Consider the following 26097-nt stretch of genomic DNA (forward strand, 5'->3'; position numbering starts at 1 on the left):
AGGAGGGAGGGAAAATAGGACTGCAGCAATGGAGATCCTCGAACATCTACATTTATGGTAGGTACAAAACTGTACTATGTTCGTCGTCTCCCATTGCTGCAGTCCTGACAAATGGGTAGAATCCCAGAGCAATGGAAAAAGGGAGGCTGGCCAACTAAAAAGCATGAGGAGCTGCAGACATGCCCTGTAAGACAGCAGTGGCAAACCCAGCCCTAGACCTAGAAAAAAAGAGGCAAATGATAATGCTTTGTAAAGGTATGTACAGAACTCCAAGTAGCTGCCTCTAGAATGTCTTTCATAGCTACCCCTCTCAAAAAAGCAGTAGAGGTGGCCGTAGCCCTAGTAGAATGAGGCCTGATCCCAACTGGAACCTCCTTACCATGATGAGAGTAACAAAAAGCAATACAATGGCCGATCCACTTGGAAATAGTTTGTTTCGAGACAGCTTAAACACTTGAAGCCACAGCAAACAAAACAAATAACTGTTGAGATCTCAGGAACTCACTGGTTCTGAACAAATAATACCGTAACTGCCTATGCACATCCAAAGAATGCAAAACTCTTTCTCCTTCATTTTGGGGGTTAGCATAAAAAAGTAGGCAAATGTATAGATTGGTTCAATGCCACATTAGAAACTACCTTAGGCAGAAAAGTAGGATTAGTACGCAAGGAAACTCTGTCCTGGTGAAAAATCAGAAAAGGTTCCACTGCCATGAGAGCCTGTAATTCAGACACCCTTCTAGCAGAAGTAACAGCCAATAAAAAAGCAGTCTTCCAGGACAACAACTTCAATTCAGCCGCAGCTGCAGGTTCAAAAGGAGGCAGAGTCAGCTTTTCCAAAACAAAATTAAGATCCCAGGCAGGAGTAGGAGCCCTTCGTGGGGGTCTTATATTCTTTGCCCCTCTAAGAAACTGTTTAAGCAAAGGATGTGAAAATAAAGGAGGATCATCATCATAGTGAGCAGAAATAGCTGCAGCATGCACTTTTATAGAAGAGAAGGACAAACCCTTGTCCAGTAACATAGTCAAATATTGCAAAGTACAACTCAAATTAGGCAACATGACATCAAGGCCTTCAGCTGAACTCCAAAGAAAAAATCTCTTCCATTTATCAGCATAAACTTTCCGAGTACTAGGACGCCTGGCTTCCAAAAGGACATCCAAAACTTGTTGAGGGAGCGGAAGGCCCTCATCCTCTAAAACTGAATGCACCAGGCTGTCAGATGTAGGGATTGCACCCTGACATTGAGAAAATTATTGTTTTCTTGAGACAATAAGTGAGGAATCCGCGGTAATGGCCAAGGTGTCCCGTGAATTAGGCTCCTCAGCAGAGGGTACCAATGTTGACGAGGCCAATCCGGCGCTATAAGGATCATGCAAGGTTTGTCCCTCCTGACTTTCAACAGGACCTGTGGAAGAAGAGGCAGAGGAGGAAAGGCATACACGTGAAGGTTGCTCCAACTGAAGGATAGTGCATCTATTTTCCAGGCTTTCGGATGAAACAGCCTTGTGCAAAACAGAGGCAGTTGGGAATTCAGAGGAGAAGCGAACAGATCTATGTCTGGAGTTCCCAAGCCATGGTCAACTGACGAAATACCTGAGGATCCAACTTCCATTCGTGAGGATCCACCATCTGTCTGCTCAGAACATCTGCTAACGAATTTTGTGCTCCTGGCAGAAACCGTGCTCGAAGAGTGATGTGCAGATCCAAAGCAGTTTCCCATAACAGCATTGCTTGTCTGCAAAGAGGGTAAGAATGAGTACCCCCTTGCTTGTTGATGTACCACATGACAGTTGTGTTGTCTGTTCGAATCAACACCAGTCCCGGTCAAAGTAGATCCTTGAATGCTTTTAAGGCAAATTGTACCGCCAGCATCTCCTTCATGTTGATATGCAAGTGAAGCAACTCCGGGGGCCAAAGGTCTTGAATCCATTTTCCTTTGAAATGAGCTCCCCAGGCTGACTCCGAGGCATCTGTCGTTAATATCTGACTTGCCTCCGGTTGGGTCACAGAGAGTCCCTTGTTTAGGTGACATTCCTGAGCCCACCACACAAATTCTTTCTGAATGCAAGGGAGAATCCGAATGACAGTATCCAAATCGTGGCTGTGTTGAGTCCAAACGCTTTTGAGATACCACTGTCGCTTCCTCATATGCAGTTTGGCATTGGGAAGTACTAGAATGCAAGATGCCATGAACCCCAAGGCTTGAAGGACTGTCCTTGCAGTCAGCCTGGACATTACGGATAGCTGTCGGAAGTATAGGTGAAGATTTCTTTGTTTGTCCGGGGTAAGAGATGCCATCTGAGTAGCTGTATTCAGTCTCACACCCAGAAAACACATCTCCTGTGAGGGTACTAGACTGGACTTTATTTCGTTCACAGAATACCCTAGGCATCTGAAAACTGTCATCACATACTGCAGATGTCGAAGAAGTTCGTGCTTGCCCTGAGCCAGTATCAAACAATCGTCCAGATAAGGATAAATTTGAATTCCCTTGAGCCGGAGAAAAGCTATTACTGGAGCCAGGACTTTTGTGAATACCCTGGGCGCAGTAGATAAGCCAAAGGGCAATGCAGAGAACTGATAATGCAAATTCCCAGTCCGAAACCTCAGGAATTTCCTGCAACTGGGCCTGATAGGAATGTGAAGATAGGCCTCTTTGAGATCCAAAGTCACCATCCAGTGATCTCTGCCTAGCATAGGCAACAGCTGCTGCAGTGTCAACATCTTGAATTTCGGAATTTCCAGAAAGGTGTTTAGAATGGATAAATCCAGAATGGGCCTCAAAGTATTTCCCTTCTTTGGCACTAAGAAAAGACGGGAATAAAACCCCGTGCCCCTGTCCACAGAAGGAACTGCCTGTATTGCTCCCAACCGGAGTAGAGAAAAAATCTGTGCCTGCGCTTCCAGTCTTTGCTGATGAGGCACATCCGGCATACCTTTGAAAGGAGGGAATGTGTGAAAATAAAACTTGTAGCCTCGAGTTATAATGTCCAATACCCATTTGTCCTGGGTAAATAAAATGCCAATTCCCTTTGAAAAGTACCAGTTTTCCTCCTAGAGGAGCTGCCAGCAAAGCAGAGTCCGGCAGCTGAAGACACAGGTCATTGGGACTGCTTCCGAAAGGACTGACCCCTGCCCACCCCAGCAGAAGGGGTAAAAGAATTCAAAGGCCTAGAAGTAACAGGGCCCTGAGAGGAAGCCCTACCCCTACCACGCCTCGACCTGCCCCTAGAATGAAAATCCGAAGAGGGAAAAGACCATCCCCTAGCAGGCCAATTCCTACTGAACTTAGGGGGCTGAACCTGTAAGAAGTCCTTTACCGTCTGCATAGACTTAGCTTTTTCCTCCATTTTTTTCAAAACTGATTCCACTGGAGGGCCAAAAAGAACATCAGATTGCAAAGGAGCATCCATAATGCGAGCCTTAACATGCTCTGACAAGGACTGATCTCTAAGCCAGGCATGCCTGCGAACAACAGAACTAGTAGCAGCCACCCTGGAAGAAGCTTGTAAAGCATCAAAACCACACTGCAAAGAATGCTTACCAACCTGGTCTGAAGCATGCACTAAATCCTGAAGCTCCTTACAGTCAACACCTTCAGACAAAGCATCCACTTTACATTTCAATTGACTTAGCAAATAATTCTGATACCTGAGCATATGAAATTGACAATTTAAAGCTCTCATAGCCAAAGTAGAAGAGGTATACAGCTTTTTACCCCACCTATCCAGGGCCCTAGCATCCTTGTCCAGAGGAACCGGATTCTTAACCACAGAAGCCTTAACACCTTTGGGGCCTTGAGAAATAGTTTCTGGATCAGCCCTAGGACTCTTATACAAGTACTTGTGCGCTTCCGGAACCCTGTAGTATCTATCCGGTTTAACTGGGGCAGGGGGCAGAGAATCTGGGTTAAGGGCAGCCTCAGAAAATACATCCTGAACAACATCCAGTACAGGGGGAATAGCCAAAGGCCTGTGCTGAGGCAAAAACAAGAATTCTCTCAGCCTTTTACGAGAATCAGAATAATCCTGGCCATCCCACTGGAAATGTTCCCTCATGGAATGCAAAGTTTCAGAGAAAGAAAAATCTTCTGGAGGGGACGCAGAGGGAGTAGCGTCCTCAGCCTCCGAATCAGAATAGGGAGGGAAATCCTGAAGCTCTTCCACAGAGGAATCTGACTCATTGGGAGACTGAACCAGACCCTCCAACTCTGTGTCTATCCTGGGCCTCTTCACAGGGGGGGGGCATGGAACCCCTAATTAAAGTAATCAAATCTTCAGCCATCTTTAACATGTGCTTCCTAGGAGCTGGACCCTGGGGATTAGCACCAGCAGGGATAGACTTAGATTTAGAATGGCCTTTGCCTTGAGAAGGAGGAGGTCCAACTACCCTATGAGGGGAGGAAGCCACTGACAACAAAGAAGCACCCTCAGCCTGGCCTAACACAGGAGAAGCCACTTCCAGCAGTAACAAAGGCTCCCCTAGACACACTGGTAAACTGTCAGTAGGAGCCACTGAAGCAGTCAGTGGTTCCACAGAACCGACGTCCGGAGTGGACGCCTCATCCTGTCTGGACCGCAAAGACTTATCTTTGCGCTTCTTAGAAGAACCAGTCGTCGGAGAATCCGACGGCATGTTATAATTACAACGTTTACCAAACACTAGCCTAGCACAGTCCAACCGACGTTTGATAGTACGCTTGTTAAAAGTAGCACAAAAGCGACACCCAACAACGTCGTGCTCAGGCCCTAAACAATCCTTATGAGGAATCTGTTTCCCACAAGAAATACAGTTATTAACTTTTTCTGACATCCGGCAATACTGAGGCAAGAAAAAGACAAAAAATGTTCCCAACAGGGTACTTAGCCAACTTGGTATCCGGTCTGAAACTCGAAAACCGACTGTTCCAGAACGCCGAACGGCACTTGCAAAAACTGCTTCTGCTGAGGACCATGCGGCAAGAAAGACTGAGGTTATGGCGTCGGTCATGCGCATTTGTACTGACAAGTACTTACGTCAGTCTCAGGCGCCTGTGACCGACGCCGGATCTAGCCCTTTGGTATTCGGGCCGATGGTGGGCAGCGGAGAACCCATTTGTCAGGACTGCAGCAATGGGAGACGACGAACATCTCTGTACAGTTGAGAGGTATGCTGTGATCCGCATTGAGATGCTTGACCTCATGTACGCAGAGTGTGGCAGACCAAAAACATACGCTAATTATTTTGTGCTATACCTGAAACAATTTAATACTGCTTGAAACAGCTCGTGGTGTGCAAGAGAACTTTTCTGCTGGGAAAAGTTAAGTCCAGCCAAGCACTATGGTTCCGTGCATGCTTTCGTCAAACTAACATTTCCCAGAAAATATCCCACTTTGAGCATCCGAAAATGCGTCAATCCTATCCTACTTGTCCAGCATAGAGTCCGTATTTCTCAATTGCCAACGTGGAAGTTTACCCAAAATAAACAAAACTAATATAAAACTTACGCCTCCGAAGATATAATAGTAACTATAATAATTGCTAATTTAAAAAATGCATTCCCGGCCGATAGTATCGAACGCGGTTTATAATGACTGACGTCATGTAATAGCGACAAACCTGTGCTAGAATGTTTATCGTTTCTATGACTACATGACGCAAGGGCAGTGCGCCTGTAACGCGGGATTTTTTGTATTGGGGCGGTGAAAGTTGTTTGTCTTTTCGTTTTTTCACGGTTAGGGGTCGCCGCAGCGGAACTCCGGTCCACTAATGACTGGCAGTTGATTTTTATGGTGCCGAGTTGCTAGCCTGACGCCTAAAGTGGATTTTGTTCTTTATGTTCTATTGTGACCATAGAAAAACTTCTTTATTTAACAACTTTTTTAGTTATCCTGCGAAGTGTGACACTGGTACATGCTACCAGGTGGCTATAAAAGTAGCTACGATTGCTGACAAAAACACAGTTTTTGGAATTGTCACTTCTGAAGTTTCCCTTAGTGTGACAATATGACACAGTCAATTGTTGTTCAAGGTACAGTGAAACTGAGAGTGAGAAGGGGTTTATATGGAAATGTATATGGACATATATGAACGGAAAGGAGAATATTTTCAAAATGTTTCTTTTTTTTTTTAAGTTGGTCAATGTGGCAATCAAGTCGGCTGCCGATTTTGGGATCTGGCTTTACGAGAACACGCAAGTGTTAATAAGGTAAACATTTATACTTCCTCACTTGATTGTTGCTGGGTTATAATAAAAGGCATTTAGCAAATTAGGTTGATTAAGTGCGGTATGTGCAGCAGACAAAGTGTTTCAGATTCGTTTGACATTTAACTAAGCGTAGTGGTGGACTGTGTTGTTTTGGAGTGTGTCCGCAGTGATTTGGAAATGAGATGGTGTTTATTTTTTTAAAGTAACATTGTGTTTGGGTTGGGATTTGTTTTAGTTTGATTAGGCATTTCCGGTGCATTTTTGCAATGCGATGGTGTGTATCGAATTGCCTTGGATGAGGTTCAGTGCAAACTTCACCCCACCCTCACCCCCCCAAAGGGCCCACTTCCATACCAGAAGATTGCACTGCCCCTAAAATCAGACACTCGGGTGAAAATAGCACTTTCCAAGGCAAGAAGCACAGCATCCATGGGACCAGACAGTATCCCAGGCTGCATACTACATGAACTCCAAAACGAATAAATCCCTCTCCTTTCCATGTTTAACCACAGCCTCACCTCAGGCAATGTGCCCACAGAGTGGAGCATGGCAACAGTTATACCACTCCACAAAGGAGGTGCCACCACTGACTCCGGGAATTACCGCCCCATCAGTCTGACAAGTCTCGTTTGCAAGGCCATGGAGCGCATCATCATGGAACCCATAAACAAAGACATTGGGAACCTACAAACCCTTGACCCTACCCAGTGTGGGTTCGTAAAGGGAAGGTCTTGTCTCCTAAATCTGGTTGACTTTTTCAAAATGGTTACTAAAGCAAGTAGATGAGGGAAAGGTGGTTCACACAGCATACCTTGATCTCGCAAAGGCCTTAGATACCATTCCCCACTCTGGAATTATTGACAAACTCACCAACCTAAATATAAACCCCTACGTTACAAGATGGGTTGCTAACTGGCTCAAGGATAGAACCCATTCCATGAGAATAGGAAACGCTAGGTCAAAACCTGTGACTAGTGGTGTACCATATGGCTCAGTCCTAGGACCCCTCCTGTTCGGTATCTACTTCTCGGAGGTACAAGCATACACGGAGGGACTATGGCTAACAAAGATTGCAGATGACTGCAAACTGGGTGCCATAATTGAGACCCCTACTGACATAGATATTCTTCAAAAGGGTCTTACAGATACGTGGTGCCAAAACCACGGCCTCAAGCTAAATGCCAAAAAGTGCATTGTCATTCCCTTTGGGAAAAAAACAAGTACCTATGAATTGCAACATAGGTGGTAGCCCACTTGCCACGGAGAGTGTGATAAGAGAACTAGGGACTCAGGTGGATAGTAACCTCTCCTTTGACAACCATATTGCTAAAGTGGTTAGAAAATCCTTCTACATGGCCCACCTTATCACAAAAGGATTTGCATCCAGGAATAAGGATGTTATTGTCCCCCTCTATTCATATCTCATTAGACCCATTACTGAATAAATCCTCACAAAGAGCATAATTGGCCTCAGACAGTTGCCCTATGCCATTAGGCTAAAGAAAACTCAGACCGGCTACTCAGAGGTGATCTCTGCCTGACATATAAGGCTATGTCAAACCCCGAATTGCTAGAAATGCTCCACCTAAGGAAAACCCAATCCACCAGAGCTACTCACTCATGGGACTTAAACCTGACATCAACAATAAACAGGATTTGTTGGAGGGACAGATTCGTGTCCCAGAGACTTCCCTTGGTCTGGTATAAGGTCCCCATAATTGTGAAGCAGAGCTCCTCATTAGCGCTCTTCAAGAGGAATCTTGATGAGTGGATGGGAAACAGGAAATTCACCCCTGGAATCACTTTGGTGGCCCTGCTAGACAGGGGAGCAGGAAACTAAACCACTTTGGAGGGAAGCATAAGCAAAAAATTTTTTGGCTAGGCTTAATTATGCCCTAGGGCCAATAGCCTAGTACCTACCTATGAAAATAAGCATGCACATCATTTTACAAATCACACCACACACTTGTTTGGAAGAAATGGCCACAGGGATGCATTTACTATGCCAGTCAAATTTGGCATAAAATTATTGCCAGATCATAAGTTGTTTCCAACCAATCATATTCAGATGTGCGCAAAGGGCAGAACTTGTAAGATTGAACCAAATAAATCAGGCCATAACATAGCACCATAGTCCCTACAAATACTCAACCAACACCAATAGTTGAAGGAATCTACAACCAAACACCAACATTCCCCTGTCACCATTCAGCCAGATACCAGTGGCTGAAGGGGATCTGCCTCTTGTGTGAGCCCAGACTGTAGCCCTCACCCCCCCAGCCTGCTCTCTATACCATAGGGTGGCTGACCCAGAGATGAGCCAGGTTTTCCGAGCCTACACCCCTCCCCAGGCCAAGAACAGTCCTTTGCAGTTTTAGGTTTCTAAGTCTGCCCTTCCGCCACAGGAAGATGGCTGGTTCTACGTGCCCTCTTTCCCCCAAAGCCCATCTGCCAACTTTTCGATTCTTTTAAGCTTTCCTATTAATAACTTTGTTCCAGAGTGTGGCAGTTGCTGATATTAGTGTGGTGCAGTACTCAACCCCCTAGTTCTCCTATCTGCTGTTTAATGAATGTGTTGGTCAACTTCCTCACCCTTTTCACTACTTTGATATTTGCTCCTTGCTAGACTGGTGTTGGAAATATATCCAACAGGATTGTGCTCCCTTATCTAGTTTGCAGCAACCTTGCATCATCAGAAGTACTGGATCTGCCTAGGATATGACCTCCAGCCATCTTTTCATGTTCAGCCAGATTTGTCTGATCTGCCTGAAGCATTGACAAATTCTGTTTTTTGAGGTACAACAGTGGGCTGCTTGTCAAATCATTCACCCCTATATGTAATGCAATTAAACTTGGCTCATGTAATGACTCAGAATACACTTCTTAAAGCTGCTAGTAGGTGCCTGTACTGCATTCCTCTCCTTTTCAGTGAATGAACCTGCATTTCTTTCTCTTTGAAACCCAGGTTCTGCCGAGATTCATACAATTCTCTGGCCATATAGCACATGAAAGAATATCCTGGAATCCACACTTCTGTCAGCTGCTTTATGATACCTGCAAAAGAGAATTCTGATATGTCACCATGATCTGACACAACATCTGTAAGCTTGCGATCTCCGACCTAAGCTCAGTACCTCGATTTCTGATGATCCTTTGCATGGGCATGCGATGTGGCTGTTATTCTGAAGAAATGAGCTGTTAACCTGTTGGTGTCAAGACCTAGCATTCATATGACTTTTTCTGGGCTGCCCTAAATTGGTAACTAGATAAGGGAGCACAATATCTGTGACACAAAAACAGTGAGTCATCACTTGGTATTTCTTAAACCATCTAACCACATCCCACTCTATTTCAGATATCCAGAGTGTGCCACAAAAGCTATTAAGTGTGCTGCCCAAAACAGCCATAGTTCATACTCCAAACCACACCTTTCTCAGAACTTCCCAAAGCCATGCAAACTTACTTGGGCTGATGCACATCTGCTCTCCTGGCCTTCATTCTTGCCCAACATTGGAGCATCTTTCTAATTGCAAATTCATACATTGTGTCCTGCCATGCTCGCACCCTTTGGTACCAACTAATTATTGCCACATGTGTACCAGCACTGCACCCAGTGATACTCAGTTTTTAAACTAACTTGATAGCTGTTGTATTCTACTTGTCACCTTGCATTAGTCCTTGTTTCTATAAAATGGACAAGTATTTACTTGCTCTCAGTAAATTCACTGAATCGCTGAAATGATTTTCACTGAATTAGGGTCAATGATCCGGTGGGATTGCGACTAATATAGATTTGGTTGGCTGACTACTCTCATACTGTGTCCCAAAACATACTGTGCTTTTCAGCAACTCTCTCACCCTGATGTGTATTGTCTCAGGCAGATGGATGCCAGACTGTACTTATCACTATGCCTTAAATCAGAACTCGACAAACTATTTCCCATTCAAATTTAATTGTTAAATCAGTAATTCCTCATGACAACTATCATTCTTGTTATCTTGTTCTTAATGTAACACTGTGCTACTTTGTTGTTGTGCCTTTCGGCTTATCCCAGTTAGGGGTCGCCACAACGGAACTCTGGTCCGCTAATGTTTGGTAGTGGATTTTTACGTGCCGAGTTACCAGCCCTGACGCACAACCTTCAACAAAGGCACACCCATTCACGCATGCCTCCACACAGAAGACGCTCTAGCTGAGAGTCGAATGCGACGTCTTGCTGTGAGGCAACAACGCTACTGCAGCACCACTACCGCACTGTGCTACTAATAAAAAAAATCTACTGTATTTACCCAGTGAAATTTAACTCTTCTTAGCTGCCGCAGTACACTGAACCACTGACTCTACTGGGAATGTATGCAACATTGCCCTTGCCATGACTCCATTTTACTCCGTGAACTGCCTCACCATCAGCTCCTCAGGTTTAAACTCTGTTAAGGGGCTTCATTGTGAAACTGTGTAAAGGGTAACACTGGAGTCTTGGGATAACAATTCAGTTTAACCTTTCAAGGTACTGCTGCGAACCCTAAGTTAGACTTCTACTTTTTCAGTGTATTACTATTAATCATGTGGCTACTGTGTAAGCACCAGACTTACCATACCCATATATGTGGTGTCCTCTTCCCCTCAGTACCAGGATATCCAAAACCTGTGACATCTTTTTCACTCTGGACCTTTGCATTTATTTATTTCTCTTCCCAGCATGCATAGGCCCATCAAAGTCATTCCCTTTCAGAGTGTAGATCCAGCCCCATGAGTAAATATGTCTGTGCCTGTCGAACAGGTCTCATTTAATTGCACCTTACGACTAAGCCTAAACCCTGCCAGTCTTTTATCTTGTTATCCAGTTTACCCCATAATCTGACCTTAATGCCTACCTTCTAAAGCTGAGTAGCATAATGTAAGGCTCCTGGATCACTTTTCTGCAAGTAGCCTAATAAAACACATGAACAGAGTAACATGACTATATGTTATTTCCTCATTATGTTACTCTTGGAAGATGATTCACAGTTCAGTATTATTCATGTAGTTCACACTTTTCTTTTCGGGATGTGATTGGTTGATTTGTTTTTATTTGCTAATACCGTTGTGTAATATGGCTTATTCATTTCTGCTGAAAGGGCTTATGTTGCAATGTGAATAATTACATTATAAGAATTCACAATAGTTAAGGCAATATACTTGGCTAGCTCTGAATTTCAAAAAAGAATCCATTTTATAATGCTTTGTGAAAGTATGTACAGAAGACCAAATTGCTGCCTCTAGAAGAGCTTTCAATTTTAAGCCACAGAAGAAGAGAATGCACTGGTAGAATGACCCCTAACTCTCCCTGGATGTGGCTTCTTATGATGAATATAGCAGAAAGAAGTAGCAGGACACAACCATGTAGAAATTATTTGCTTTAACACTGTTTGTCCTTGTTTCCCTCCTTCATGGGAGACAAATAGCTGATCGGCTTTCCTGAATGATTTAGCTCTGTCCAAGTAGTATCTGAGAAGAATGCAGGGCAATTAATGGATTGGCTCAAGGTAAACTCTGAAACCACTTTAGACATAAAATAAATCTTTGTTTTCAAAGAAGCCCTGTCCTTGTTGAAAATGAGGAATGGTTGACTCGCCATAAGAGGCCGTAACTTTGGTAATATTCTTGAAGACATCGTAATGTTATAGAAGACAGTTTTCCAGGCCAAGTACCTCAGATTAGCCCAATGACTCGTTTCAAATGGAAAAATTGTTAGTTTTTCAAATGGAAAGATAAAGGGGTTAATGCTCAGACCAGACTGACCTGATGCGGAATCCTTGTTTTTTTTTTTCTCATGTGAAGTTTACCTAGGGAAGCGTGTCAATTGTAGAAGAATGAAACCTAAAATCCTGAGAAATTCCTTTGCAAATACCAGAAATTGGCTGGAAAAGCTATTTTTTTTGTACTGTTCTACAGTGGAAGAAAAAAAATCTTCTAGGGAAATGTCCAGAAGACTTTCCAGGAAAATATTCCATTTGAAGAATGAGAGTTGATTTTTGTAAGTGTGCTTGAAAAACCCCACACTGAGCAGGAGCTTCTTGACAGTTGTCGGAGAATGTTAATGATTTTCAGAAGATGCCCAGGTAGAGTAATAGACTGCCATGATAGGAGTGATGAGAATCTGACTTTTGGGATTTTTCTTGGTTCTAGAAGGCTTTCCTTTTTTTTTTTTCTTACAATTGTTTTTTTTAATCCTGTTTATTAGCACCTTGCTGCTTAAATTGTCTTTTGAAAGAGGGTGCCATATTAGAGATGGAGTTAAAAAATTTAGAAAAGAAGGGTTGAATCAGTTTCCCCCTTTCATCAAAACGTTTTAAGTGCTTCAGCAGCAAAAGTGCCAAACAAAACATCAGAAGTGCCAAAGGTGATGCAAAATCTCAGTTTAATGTATTGTGGTAAAATTTGCGAAGATAACCAAGCCAATAGTTTCATAACTGACCCTGTAGCAGCAGCTTTGGGGATGGCATCAGCTGAAACATAAGAACACTGAGTGCTCAGTTACTTGAGAAGTAGACAGAATTAAGGCATTTAGTGAAAATTCTAAAAACGAAAGCTGTAGAAGAAGAATCAACTTTCTTTCCAAATATATCAAAGGCATTTCCATCCTTATCAATGGGAATGGGAGAGGCATTAATAATCTGTTTAATAGCAGGAAATTACTTGTGGATCTGCTTTAGGATTAGAAAAAAGATATTGGAGTCTGAGATGCTTGGGAGCAGGAGGTTCACTGTCAGGCAGATTGCAAAATGTTAAGAAAACATCCTGAAAACCTGATAAATCAGGAGGGATAGCTGGAAGCTTGGAATATCCATTTGTACAAACCATAATAATTTTACTGGGAAAAAAGGATCTCATTCTGTTTCCACTGAAAAGTCAGAATTTTAGCTTGTGGAGAAATCACTGAAGAAAAACACTCACCCTTTTTTCCATGCTCTTTTGCTTCGGAATCTGGTGCCAGTAAGAACCGAAAGCATTTCTAATATGTGATGAAGCAGAATTTGAAACATTAGAAGCATACATTTAATTCCTTAGCAAATCTCAAAGTTTTCCCTGCCCATAATAATCAAAACAAGAAGAAACCTGTTTGGTTCTTCTTTCTTTTCCTGATAGACTTCCTGGAAAAAGATTCATTAGACCTTTACCTGAGACCAATGAGTGGTTTGGCTTTGCCCACAGAGGGCAACCTTACAGCTGTAGACTAAATGTCTAACTCTTGGTTCATAGTGGTATACTGAGGAGTTACACCAGAGGGAGTGAGAGATGTCAAACAGACTGAGGAGCCAGTTCCGGCCACAGTGGAGTCACCCATTGGTGGCTGAGGTGGTCATGAAGCTAGCTTGATACCCAGACTCTCTAGCAATTCTCTTCTTGCGGGCAGTGCAATTCTCTTCTTGCGGGCAGTGGAAGAAAGAACTGAGAAGACCAATAACTGTTCTATGGTCCAGTGGAAAACAGAAGCCTGACAAATGGATAGCCTGTAAGAGTCTGTAAAGCCCTCAACAGGAAAGTCATGATTTAGAGATTAAAAAATGTAGTGATGGTCCCCTTAATGCACTAGTTCTACATAAACATTGTAGGAAAGAGTAGTATACAGATTTTACATTTTTTTCACTTAAATGTTCATTGAGTAAAATTTCCCTTCCAGGCATGACAGTCCATGAAAACTAATTTTCTTAGTATAAAACAGTTACATTTACACAAATAGAATTTTTTTCAGAAAAATTAGTATGTGCAATGATTTTTTTCAGCTGGGGATTATCTGCCAAGCTTTGTAGGATTCTAGCTGACCATCAGTTCCACAAAGTCCACCGAAAGAGCGCTCTTTTTGGTGACGAGAAAGTTGTGAAGTTTAAGGTCCCTTAACTGCCTCTTAATGTGGTTGTGCTTCAACCCCTGGCAGTTAGGATGCATGGAAGTTGCTCTAAAGCTTTAAAAGTTGGCCAGTGGTCTTATCCAGGACAGAATAACCCATATAGCTTAGGTTTTTGCAACAGTGATCTAATGTTGAACATTTGACTGTTCTGGCTCAGGACAATGCATGGAGCACTGCATGCATTTCCAGTATGATAAAATTCAGCACAAAAGAAGTTCAGACATCTATATTATTTGAAGATTTGTTGTTATGGTTAGTAGCTCATACAACTGTCCTTTATGAGAGGAGAGCCCACTGTAGTGGTAGCATTTTAGATAGAGACTATTGTGATAATATGAATGTTCATTTTTTCAGCATCCCCATTTAGATTTAATTTTGGGAAAGAAAACTGTGGTTGTAGTTTGTATTTCTAGTGATATAGTCATTAGTATTTACTCTGATTTATTATTGTAGTTTTCAGTTTTAAATTTCTTGTATGGAACACTTAATATGAAACCCAATAATACTGTACTGATACAAGACTAAAACTAATTGATGCTGATGGTGTAGTGTGAAGCATGTTACCTTAGTGCAGTGAACATTTAACTGCTAGAAACATTTAATTTGTTTCATTTATCCTTTGACCAGGTTAGTCCCACTAGGCTAGCAGTCTCTTGACCCGAGGAGATATTTAGTACTTGAAATCTGGCCAGGGCATTAGGGAGCTTCCCATACTTTTTGATAGGTGCCATGGGATCTTTTACATCCACCTGAGCTACCACTAACTGGAGCAGAAGTGGCCCCTGTTTAACATCTAATCCGAAGGACTGAATGCAGCACCCCCCTTATACTGCATTTCAGTGTCGATAATCGATCTACCTGGTTTGGGAATAGAACCCATAGTCTTCTGCACCAAAGGCGTGTGGCACTGAAACTGCTAAAAGCAGTATGATGTTGAACATTGTTGAATGTTGAAAATGCGCTGAGTGTTTGAATGATGAATAAGTGCTGAATGATGACTAATATCAACAAGCTGAAAACTGAATTTTTACAAAGTTTTTCTGTAATGTTGAGCAGCCACATGCAGCTACACTTTGAAATTTACTTTACTTGAAGGAACACTCAGGCTATATGCTTAAAAGTAATGGACTATGAAATTTTCTATATAGATTCATAGATTAAGTACTAGGCTAACTGCCCTTGCGAGACATTTTAAGCCTAGCTAATTATCCCCTGTGAGAGTCAAACCCTGTACCTTGTGTTTGTAAGGCAAACACCTTAACCATTAGGCCACCCTCCCAACTCCTTATTTTTTGTAGTTTATTAACGGAGAAAACCTGCTTTATTGTTGTCATTTTCCAGAACTGACACAAAAATCGAAAGTTGTTGTTACAATGTTAATTGTACTTGCATCAAAAAAGTGCACAAATATGCCATATGTAGAAAAAAAATTCTGGTTAAATAGTTGTCTGTAGGATGATACTTCTCCCATTGAGAAGTAGATAAAGTAATAGAGCACACATTTTACTGGAGCCTTTGTCACCCATATAACCACTGATGAAACTAGCAGCTGAATAGTAAGGGAATTTAAGAGGAAGGATTGTGACAGCCACAGCCACACACAGGCTATCTAGAATGTTGTGATTATGTAGTAGATGTGTCCATATGGAAATAAGAACAAGAAATAAGAGCAAACTCCCTGAAAAAAAGTTGAAATTGAAAAGCGTTACCGACATCCCTGTATTCAGAAACTTATGGATGTTTGCATGTGTGCAGGTGAGGTTATTAGAGATTCAAATTAAGTGCTCAAATTGATGGCAGGTTTTATTTTATTTTAGCCAGAGTACTTCTCCATACCATTGGAAGTATAAAATAACACTCCCTTTTACCAATATTTTTTAACCTATCAATATCAGCAGACATTACTTTCATTAATGACTCTGGAAGGATTGTAACCAGGGAAGGTACTTCACAGATGTTTAAATGGATTCTGTTGCATAATGTTATTTGCAATCTTGTTTGTGCTCAAGATGTCTGTTAAGTAAGTTAAGCCACTACAGTGGAACGTTATTATACAGACAACAAAATGGTCCACCCTCTGTCAGTTTTCTTCTTGCACAAATCAGAGTGGTTTGGTGATGCAAACACTCCTATGTTGTGTTAAATTACAGTGCATTTGAAAGGAACTGTTAAAATGTCTCCTAAAGCTGGAATAGAAGGAGCAAATATTTAAGATGTGGTATACATGCAGATGTTAAGGAAAACAACTTTAAAGATGATTTGCATACATATGTTTTTAATTTTTTTCTTTAATGTTGTTTCAGAAAGGAATTTATGATGAAGCACTGAACAGCTTTTTTAGAAATGTGGATACCAGGTAGGTAGTGAACAACTGAGTTTGAATTTTGTATATAATGCTTTTAAAACTTACAAACTCTACCAATCACCATAAGCTAACATTCACATATAAAGAACTGTTAAACTTTTCATTAACTCTGGACCCACAACCAGATGATTATGATTTGTTGCAGGCCAGTACAGGTACAGATCCATCAGTTATTATTACTTGTACTGGAGAATGTATGCCATCTAACAGTGATAATCTTACATTTTGAACATGTTTATGAATTTTTTTCAGATTTAAATAATAATAGATTCAATTTACATTTTGATGGTTTACAATTTGGGAATAAAATCCATTATTTGGATATTTCATTACAGGGAGAAGTAAGTAAAAAGATTCAGACAACAGTGTATCGCAAATTTTCTGATGGAAATCAGTTCCTTTTTGGAACTAGTTGTCATCCCCCACATACATTGTTGTCTTTACCATATGGAGAAATTATTAGATTATCTAGACTATGTAATAATGAAATAGATCTAGAAAAAAATATTTATGATTGTATTACTATGTTTTCAAAGAGAGGTTATAGTATGGAGTTATTGAATATGTCCATTAATAAATTATTAGATAATAATAATAACAATAATGTTTATCAATTAGGAAATAATAAGAATAAAGAAGATGATAATTTTTTACCATATGTCAATAATATTGGGAGTATTAACATAAAAAATAATAGTTTAAAAGTTTCTGATCAAGAAATTAAGGATGTTTATTTTGTTACCACTTACAATATATTTAGTAATAAAATTTGGAATATTATTAAGTATTTTGGAAATTTTTGGTATCTGATAGAAATCTTTGTAAACTTTTTCCTAATATTCCTAAAATAGCCTTTAAGAGAGGTCAAAATTTATCAGATAAATTAATTAAGGCTTATTATATTTCCCCTAATAGTCAAGTTTATCATAATATACAGACATATGGTACTTTTGCCTGTAATCGATGTAGTATATGTAAATATGTAAGGCCATATTTTGATAAAATTAATGACATTACTTATAAACCAAATAATGTTTTTTCTTTCAATTCTGTAGGTATAATTTATTGTATTAAGTGTCCATGTAAACTCTATTATATAGGAGAGACAAAAAGAAAATTTAAAACGAGAATGCAAGAACATGTTAGGGATATAAAAAGAGGTATGTTAGAAAGTCCAATTGCTTCTCACTTTATAGAAGTTCATAGTGGTAGTGTAGATGTATTTGAATGTTGTGTTCTTGAAAAAATATTAGTTAAAAAAGGTGACGATAGATTAATAAAAAATGTTTTATTGTATAAGGAAGCTATTTATATATTGAAATATAATACTATGTCACCTAATGGTTTAAATTTAGAAATGAATTGGAAAAGTTTATTGTAGTTTCTAATAGTTTTTTATATACATGGTATTGAATAATGTATGTTACCTTTAAAATTTCTTTTTTATATATAATTGTTTAATTTAATATGATTGTTTAATTGATTGTAGTATTTATATGAGTGGGTGTGTTTTGTAATTTATGTTCATTGAAGGCTATTATGCCGAGGCGCTAAGCTGTATTAAATTTTCTAAAGGAACTAGTGTTGTTTTCTTGGCTTCGGCCTGAATACATTTCAATGTTGTTTGTGATAATCTTACATTTGGCCTGCATATACAAAATTGCATAAGAAAAACTCATAAAAATAGGGATTCTTTATAGAGGCAAAAACCTTCTCACAGACTCAACTAAAACTACACTTGCTGCTACTCATCTCCTCCCCACTCTTTTTTTTATGGTATTCCCATCCTTATTAACCTACAGGTTTCACAAAAATTAAAACTTGAACAATGTTATAACAAAGTTGCTAAATTTGCAGCACGTATCCCTTTCAGAACCCACCACTGTATAGCAGTGAAAAATCTTAATTGGTTAGAACTGCCACATAAACTAACATATATACATGACTTCTTACCACCTAAAAAATTATCCAGCATCAATGTGCCTGTCCAGCACTAAAAGACATTCTACAAGCTTAATAAATCTGCTGGGCATTGCCTGTACTCCTACAACTTAGCATATCTTTTGTTATAATAAATGTTTGTTTTAAGTCTTTTATGAAAGAAAGATTATTATCAAGGGGTGGTCCCTTATAAGTAGGCTTGGTAGTTCTATGATGTAGTGACATGATGGGGTTTCTTGAATTCTATTGGCCAAAGCAGTACTTTTAAAGAGGAAGTTGTCTCATATATTTTACCTGATGGTTTTTAATTTTAAGATAAACTGGCTTATGTATCAAGTATTTTTGAATTAAAGGATTGAATTTAAATGAGCAATAAAGCATTTACTCTATGGTCAAGATAATTTCGCTTCAGTGTGCTTTTTCTTTTTCCCAGTTTCTTTGCTTTTAGGAGTTTCTTCCTTATTTGTGTCCATCAGATCTATACCCTCCACCTTTTGAAACCACTCTGAAAGACTTCCTAGCTCTATTCTTGCTCAAAATCAAGAAAAACTACATCTCTGAATGTGAACAAGTACCTTTTCACTCCTTATTCCACCTTACTGTCCCTTCACTTCTTTACTACTATCTAATTCTCTTCCCTGACTTTCTCTTTAAATATACCATGAACCTGTTTTTCTCTTACTTCATATTGCAGTTCCTATTTGTATTATACTAACTTACCATTAATTTTCCTACAAACTGTCTAAAAGTTCTCTAAATATTAAATGATTGTCACATGCTTCTAATTGAGTCTTAACCAATGTTTTTTTTTATTATGTTTAATTTGTTATAATTATTTAAACTGCAAATGTTTTTTTATTTTATTTTTGAAAATTGTAAAAATATTTTTCTTAAAAGTTTTTGCTTTTCTTCCCGGGCCTCTGCTGAAAATTGGCTTCTACCCAGTCAGACTTTCCTGGTAATCAAATGTCAATAAACAGTATTTCACTATATGTTGCAATTTCTGTGCTTGTGTTAAATGGATGCAGTTCTTAACTTTGTTTTGTGATGCTGTTATAGCCATGCATATGATCTGGACAGGAGTTGGGGTAGGAGCAACCTGGAAATCCTTCATTTAATACGTCTGATTTAATCTTATGCTCTGATGCCTTGGCTAACACGAACATGTGAAATAACTCACTACAGTTTAAAAGTAAGGAAAAAAAAAACTTTTTACTAATGCATGAGCGCCTAGTGCTCCATGCAGGCAGGGTATAAATCAGTGATGGCAAACCTTTTGGGCTCAGTGTGTCAAAAATTCGGAAAATGCCTGTCTAGACTTTGCTGGTGCCCCCGCCTAAGAAAAGAGAAACAATTGTTTACATATTCATTTATGTAAAAAAGAAAATAGTCTAATTATGTGTCCTGCCATGTACTATAAAAGTAAAAGAAAAGTCAGTGATTTACAACAGAGAAAACAATATGCACACTTAATCTGGTGGTCCCCTGCCATAAACAAACTGTACAACAGAAGGAAGAAACTGTTGCAAAAGAGAGTAAATTCGCATGAGTGGAGGACCACCCTGGTCAGCCTCAATAAGAAGCTGTGATCCCTGATAAAATCCTCCAAAGCTAGTTACGAAAACAAAATTGCCACTGATTCTAAAGACAACCACAAAGCATTCTATAGCTATGTCAAGAATCTCAATGGCAACACTCAGATCTGCTCTGAGTTACAGTGCAATGGCAGTAAATATGCAGACCCAACTGATATTGCCAACATCCTGGCAGATAGGTTCAGTGATAACTTTTACCCCCCTCTCACCCCCCTAAAGATCCCATCTATATACCGGAAGAATGCAAAGTTCCTGTAATCACGGCTGCACAGGTAAAAACCACACTCTCCAAAAGCCAAGAACACAGCATCCATGGGACCAGACAACATCCCAGGCTGCGTTCTACACGAACTACAGAACGAACTGGCACCCCACCTAAGTACCATGTTCAATCATAGCCTCACCTCAGGCTTTGTGCCTGCTGAATGGTGCACAGTGACTGTTCTCCCACTCCACAATGGGGGAGCCACCACGGACCCCGGGAACTACCGCCCCATTAGCCTGACGAGTCTGGTCTGCAAGGCCATGGAACGTATCATTGTGGAACTTATAAACAAAGACACTGGTAATCTCCAAACTCTGGACCCCACCCAGTTCGGGTTTGTAAAAGGCAGATCATGTCTCCTAAACCTGATAGACTTCTTTGAAGCAGTCACCAAAGCCGTAGACGAGGGTAAGGTGGTTCACACAGCCTATCTAGATCTTGCCAAGGCTTTCGACACCATCCCCCAGTCTGGAATTATAGATAAACTCACTAAACTAGGTATAAATACCTATGTCACAAGATGGGTTGCCAACTGGCTCACTGATAGAACCCACACTGTGAAAGTAGCAGACTCCAAATCCGACTTCAGACCAGTGACGAGTGGAGTACCACAGGGTTCAGTCCTGGGTCCTCTCCTGTTTGGTATCTACTTCTCTGAAGTACAGGCTAACACAGAAGGTCTTTGGCTAACGAAGTTCGCAGATGACTGCAAACTAGGAGCCGTAATCGAAACTCATAACTATGTGGACATCGTGCAAAAGGGCCTCACTGAGACAGATGCCTGGTGTCAAAGCCATGGCCTCAAGCTCAATGCCAAAAAGTGCATTGTCATCCCCTTTAGTAAAAACTCTGTACCCATGAACTACAACATAGGCGGTAGTATACTTAACATCAAAAGTGTGCTAAGAGACCTTGGGACACAGGTGGACAGTAGTCTCTCCTTTGATAATCACATTGCCGCAGTAGTTGGGGAAATCCTTCTACGTGGCACATCTCATCACAAAAGGTTTCTCATCCAGAACAGAAGAGGTCATTGTTCACCTGTACTCATCACTTATTATAGAGTACAACGCCCCTTTTGGTATGTACCTCACAAGACATCTACAACAACTGGAAAGGCTGCAGAAATACCTCACAAAGAGGATTATCGGCCTCAAACAGATGCCCTACGCAGACTGTCTCAAAAAACTCCAGCTTTACTCCATCGCATATCGCCTACTCAGAGGTGATCTCTGCCTAACATACAAAGCTATGTCAAACCCAGAACTGTTGGACATGCTCCACTTAAAGAAATCCCAATCCCTCTGAGCTACACGCTCTAGGGACCTAAACCTTGTCACCACAATAAACGGAACATGCCGGAGGGATAGATTCCTGTCCCAGAGACTTCCCATACTCTGGAATAAACTACCTTTCTATGTCAAACAAAGCTCCTCATTAGCGCTGTTCAAGAAAAATCTTGATGATTGGATGGGAAATGGGAAATTCACCCCGGGGATCACCTCTGTGGCTCTGCTCGACAGTGGCACAGGAAAATAATTTTCTTGGGTGGCAAAAGCCAGGATACCTTTTTGGCTGGGCTTGTATAGGCCCCAGGGCCGATAGCCTAGTACCTAATTATGAACTTATGGACCTATAACTGGGCTTAAAGTACACCAAAAATTACCCTACTTCTAATAGTAAGTTTTAATTGAACTGAAAAAAAAAATATGGGCTACATTGCATTTGATTTGATTAAGATCAATTAATGACTTTTTTTGTTGCTGAGTTTTAATAGATACGTGCAGGGTCACATATTTCTTTTATTTTTGTTCATTCAGTTTCTTTAGTAAGTCAGATGTTGGTGAACGCTGGTGTCACCCAAAACTTTTTGGCTTGTCACCTTTGACATGTGTGTCATAGGTTCACCATCACTGGTATAAACTGTAGCAACTGTTTGCTACATTTGTAGCAAGTAGTTTGCTATAGTTTAAAAAGAAGAAATTATTATTTTTTTATTTTTAACCAAAAACATGAGCTCTGAAGGGCTGTGGAGTGGGGTCATATGTCCAACTGTAATAAGCTAATCACGAAACATATTTGCTTATTACAGTAAACTGTTTTTTTTTTTCTCTCCATTTGAAGAGCTGAGGCAAGGGGTGCTGGTTTGCAGTACTGGTCCAGGGAGCTGTTTGGATCAGCTATGCTTTTGCTTTAAAGTTACCTCATTGCTGGCTTGCCTGCTTTTGAATCACCTTGTAATTACTTGTAGCTAGCTGTTACATTTGTTTCTGGTACCTTTTCACTGATTGCTAACTAAAGTGTGCTTTTACATTAAGAAGACTGGGACTGCAATTCTAGTGGCTGAAGAAAGTTAGTCTGGTCTAGTTGGTATACACACAGGTAGGCTTAAGTAATTACTTGTTGTAGCTAGTTGGTAACATTTCGCTTTTGTCTAAAGAGTGTTTTTACATTAAAAAGATTGAGACTGCTACTCTAGTGGCAGTAGTAAAGTTGCCTGGTCAGCCCGAGTTGGGAATCACACAGGGAGGCTTAAAGTGAGATGGTTTCTTCAGCCAGAGAATTTTTTACAGACTTAGTTGTTTGGTGTTAATCTGCACTTGAAAGCTACTTTTCTGTGCTTTTACATTAAGCAGTTCCGGATCATCCATCTTGTGGCAGAAGGTGTCTATCTAGTCTCCCTGAGTTCAGAAGCATTCCAGAGAGCTCATAGAATAGTCAGTTATTTGGCCAAAGGGCACAGGAGTTAGTTTTAGCTTTATTTCTGTTTAATATAAAGTAGGTGCTTTTTCACAGAGCTGTTCACCATGCAGTGGCTGTTAATGGTACACTGTATAGTAGCAAACCTATAAATCTAGTACTTAGGACTTTAACCTGTAACACAGGCTTTGTGTGGAGCTAAGCTTGGGGCAGCTAGTTAGTGCACCAAACAGCACTAATATCAGATTGCAGCGCTGTCTAATATTTAGCCTTAACCCTAGACACCACTTGGGTAACCCCTATAAAACCAAGTCCCTAAGCTACAATAGCCCAACCCTAATACAGGTCCTTAAAACAAAGATTTGCAATTTCCTAATGTCTCTGGCCAGATTAGTATATATGGGCATCCTGAGACAATGTAGCAATTGTCTCGTGCTCAGATGACCCTTTAATCCGTAAAGAAATTAACAGTATGCAAAATATGTACATAGACAACTTCCTTGGAGGCAGTAATCTGGCTTAAAACAAGGTTGTCAAGGACACGCATACTAATTTCTTCACGTATATCACTCACCATGCACACAGACCTTCTTATACTGTGGCACTTAAAAGAAACCTCTCCATACCTCAAAGCCTGCTAAGACGGCAACACCTATCCGTAGCAACCACTAAAGCACTCAACATCTAACACTATGTATAAACCTACTCCCAGTGATTCCCCCAAGAAGAAATCCTATAAGGCAAGCAAACACTTTACCTAGAACTCTTGTCATAGGGGATTCTATTGTATAACACCTAGATGCGCCTTTCACCAGGCTGAACAAGGCTGAACAAGGAGAAGAAATGGTCAGTTGCCTAGCTGGTTCAATGATTCTCAGTGTCACACATGCACACAAGTCACTGCACCATAGGTACCAAATGAGGCCAAAACGTTAGCCTCCCCCTTATAGCCTTTTTGGGTAATGTCAAAATAACAAAACTACAAACACAGAAAAAAAAAACTCAAGCAACCTTAAGGTGTTACTACTCAGTACTCCGAGCATAAACAAGAAACTCTACACCCTCCAAGAACTTCTCACTCTGAAGAATGTAGGCATCTATCCTGACACCAAGACTTGTTTTAAAGCTACAGAAAGTACTCCGGCAGTGGAAGGCTACAGTTCCTTCACCGCATTTAGACCAACAGCAGCACAGTCAGGCTAAAGGTGGAAGTTTCTCAATCTACATTAGCAACAAATGCAACTCCAGATTGGTTAAACAGGATGATGCCCTGGAGTTCATCCATGTTCAAGTCTCTATAGACAATTTTCCTTACCATGTCCTGGCCAGATACAGGTTGCCACTATGGCTCATTAAGCTCACAACCTAGACCTACAGGAGGCGCTCACCATCCAGACAAATACCCTATTTATTGGAGAGTTTAATTGCCACTCTATAAACTGGGAAACATACAGTGCTTCTGACTCAAGTCATATTGTTTGAACTTTATCCATATAAACACCCTGGGCCAGATAGTGTGCAAACCAATCAAAGCATCAAACATTTTGGACCTAGTACTCTCCAACATGGGAGAGGGTTGCAGACCAACCCCCCTGTTTCACATCCTCATTGTTGAGGTTGGATCACAAAACTCCTCTGAAATAAAAATCTGGAAATCCAACTAAACGCATAACAGTTAAGAACCTTTCTAAAGCAAATTACATCCTATGAAGTGACACTTTGTCAAAATTCACAGCTCCCTCACACCCAGAGAACACAGCTGCCTATGCAGAATTATTTACAGGAACCCTGAACAAAACATGTAAATGGGAGCATTGAGGGTGCAAGAAGGTAAGCCAAGCTCTAACACCAAAAACATTCCCCACTGATGGAATCCTTAAGAGGGTATATAACAAAAGAAAAAAGTCATGGCTAAAATCAGAAGAGCAACTCTCATTGAGAAGAACTTTATGATTCAACTAAACAAGAAACTAAGAAGTCTAATAAAGTCCAAAATGGCAAGTTAAAAGGTCACAATAGCCTCCCAAGGCCTTCTTCAGCTATGTTAGGAACCTTAAAGGTAACACTCAGCAGTGTGAAGAAGTGATGGTAAATGGCACAACCTTCACTGACAAGGGTGACGAAGCACTTCTACTGGCAGATGCATTTAGCTGTAACTTCACCCCCCACTACCTCTTGTGAAATCCTTTCCGGTATATCCTCTGAACTATCAATAGTGAGTAGGTCTTGGTGGTACTTGCTAAGGTCAAAAACGCTACTTCAGTAGGCCCCGACAGTCTCTACAGTTGCCTCCTAAATAGCCTAAAACGTAACCAGGCAAGACATTTTGAAGCACTCTTCAACTACAACCTCAAAGTAAGTTACATGCTATGTGAATGGAGGGCCACAACAGTCATTCCTCCTCTTAAGGGTGGACCATCACCCAACCTCAGGAACTACAGACCCATCAGTCTGACAAGTTTGATAGGCGAAGCTGTGGAATGAATTTTCAAGGAAATGATCAACAAGAGCATTGGCAAATTACAGACACTGGCTCCATCCCAGTTTGGCTTTAAGGGAAGGTCTTGCCCACTCAACCTGAGGATCACCAGTGATATGGATGAGGGGAAAATGGTGTATGCTGCCTACCTTGATCTGGTCAATGCGCTTGATATAGTAGCCCACTGGTATTGTTGACAGACTCTCAAAACTAGGCATAAATTTCTACATAAATCGCTGAATTGCTGGCTGGCTCACAGGACTCAAGAAGTCAGGATTGGTGAAACCACCTCCACTAGGAGACCAGTCACCAGTGGAGTACCTCAGGGCTATGTGTTGAGCCTGCTTTTATTTGGCATCTACTTCTCGGAAGTAAAGGTTAATGTCAGAGGCCTCTCGCTCACCAAATTTGCAGATGACTGTGAAGTGGGAGCTATCGCAGAGTTCCCCCATGGCAGTACCATCCTACAAGAGGTTGTAATGCAAGCAAATGACTGGTCCCAAAGCCATGAATTGAGTCAGTGTGAAGAAATGCATTATAGTGTCCTATGGGAGGTCATCCACCCAACCTCTTTACTCCATCAATAACGTATCCCTAAGATTTGACCTGAGTGTTGGGGATCTAGGAACTGGGAACATGTGTAGACAGTAATCTGATCTTTGACCAACA

The 26097-nt window shown here is 40.8% G+C and overlaps 1 protein-coding gene across 1 annotated transcript in view; it reads left to right on the forward strand.

Moving 5' to 3' along the window:
- Nucleotides 1-5669: 5669 nt before the first annotated feature.
- The window catches only part of TUBE1 (tubulin epsilon 1), a 623636-nt gene continuing 603208 nt past the window's right edge, over nt 5670-26097 (forward strand). The window contains exons 1-3 of the mRNA XM_044061905.1: nt 5670-6014; nt 6118-6191; nt 16387-16439. Coding sequence (XP_043917840.1) covers nt 5990-6014; nt 6118-6191; nt 16387-16439 — 152 coding nt within the window. The 5' untranslated portion in view covers nt 5670-5989. The remainder of the gene's footprint in view (nt 6015-6117; nt 6192-16386; nt 16440-26097) is intronic.

The sequence above is a fragment of the Protopterus annectens genome, chromosome 2.part0 (assembly GCF_019279795.1).
Source record: "Protopterus annectens isolate FY-2018-M chromosome 2.part0, PAN1.0, whole genome shotgun sequence".
NCBI classification, from domain to species: domain Eukaryota; kingdom Metazoa; phylum Chordata; order Ceratodontiformes; family Protopteridae; genus Protopterus; species Protopterus annectens.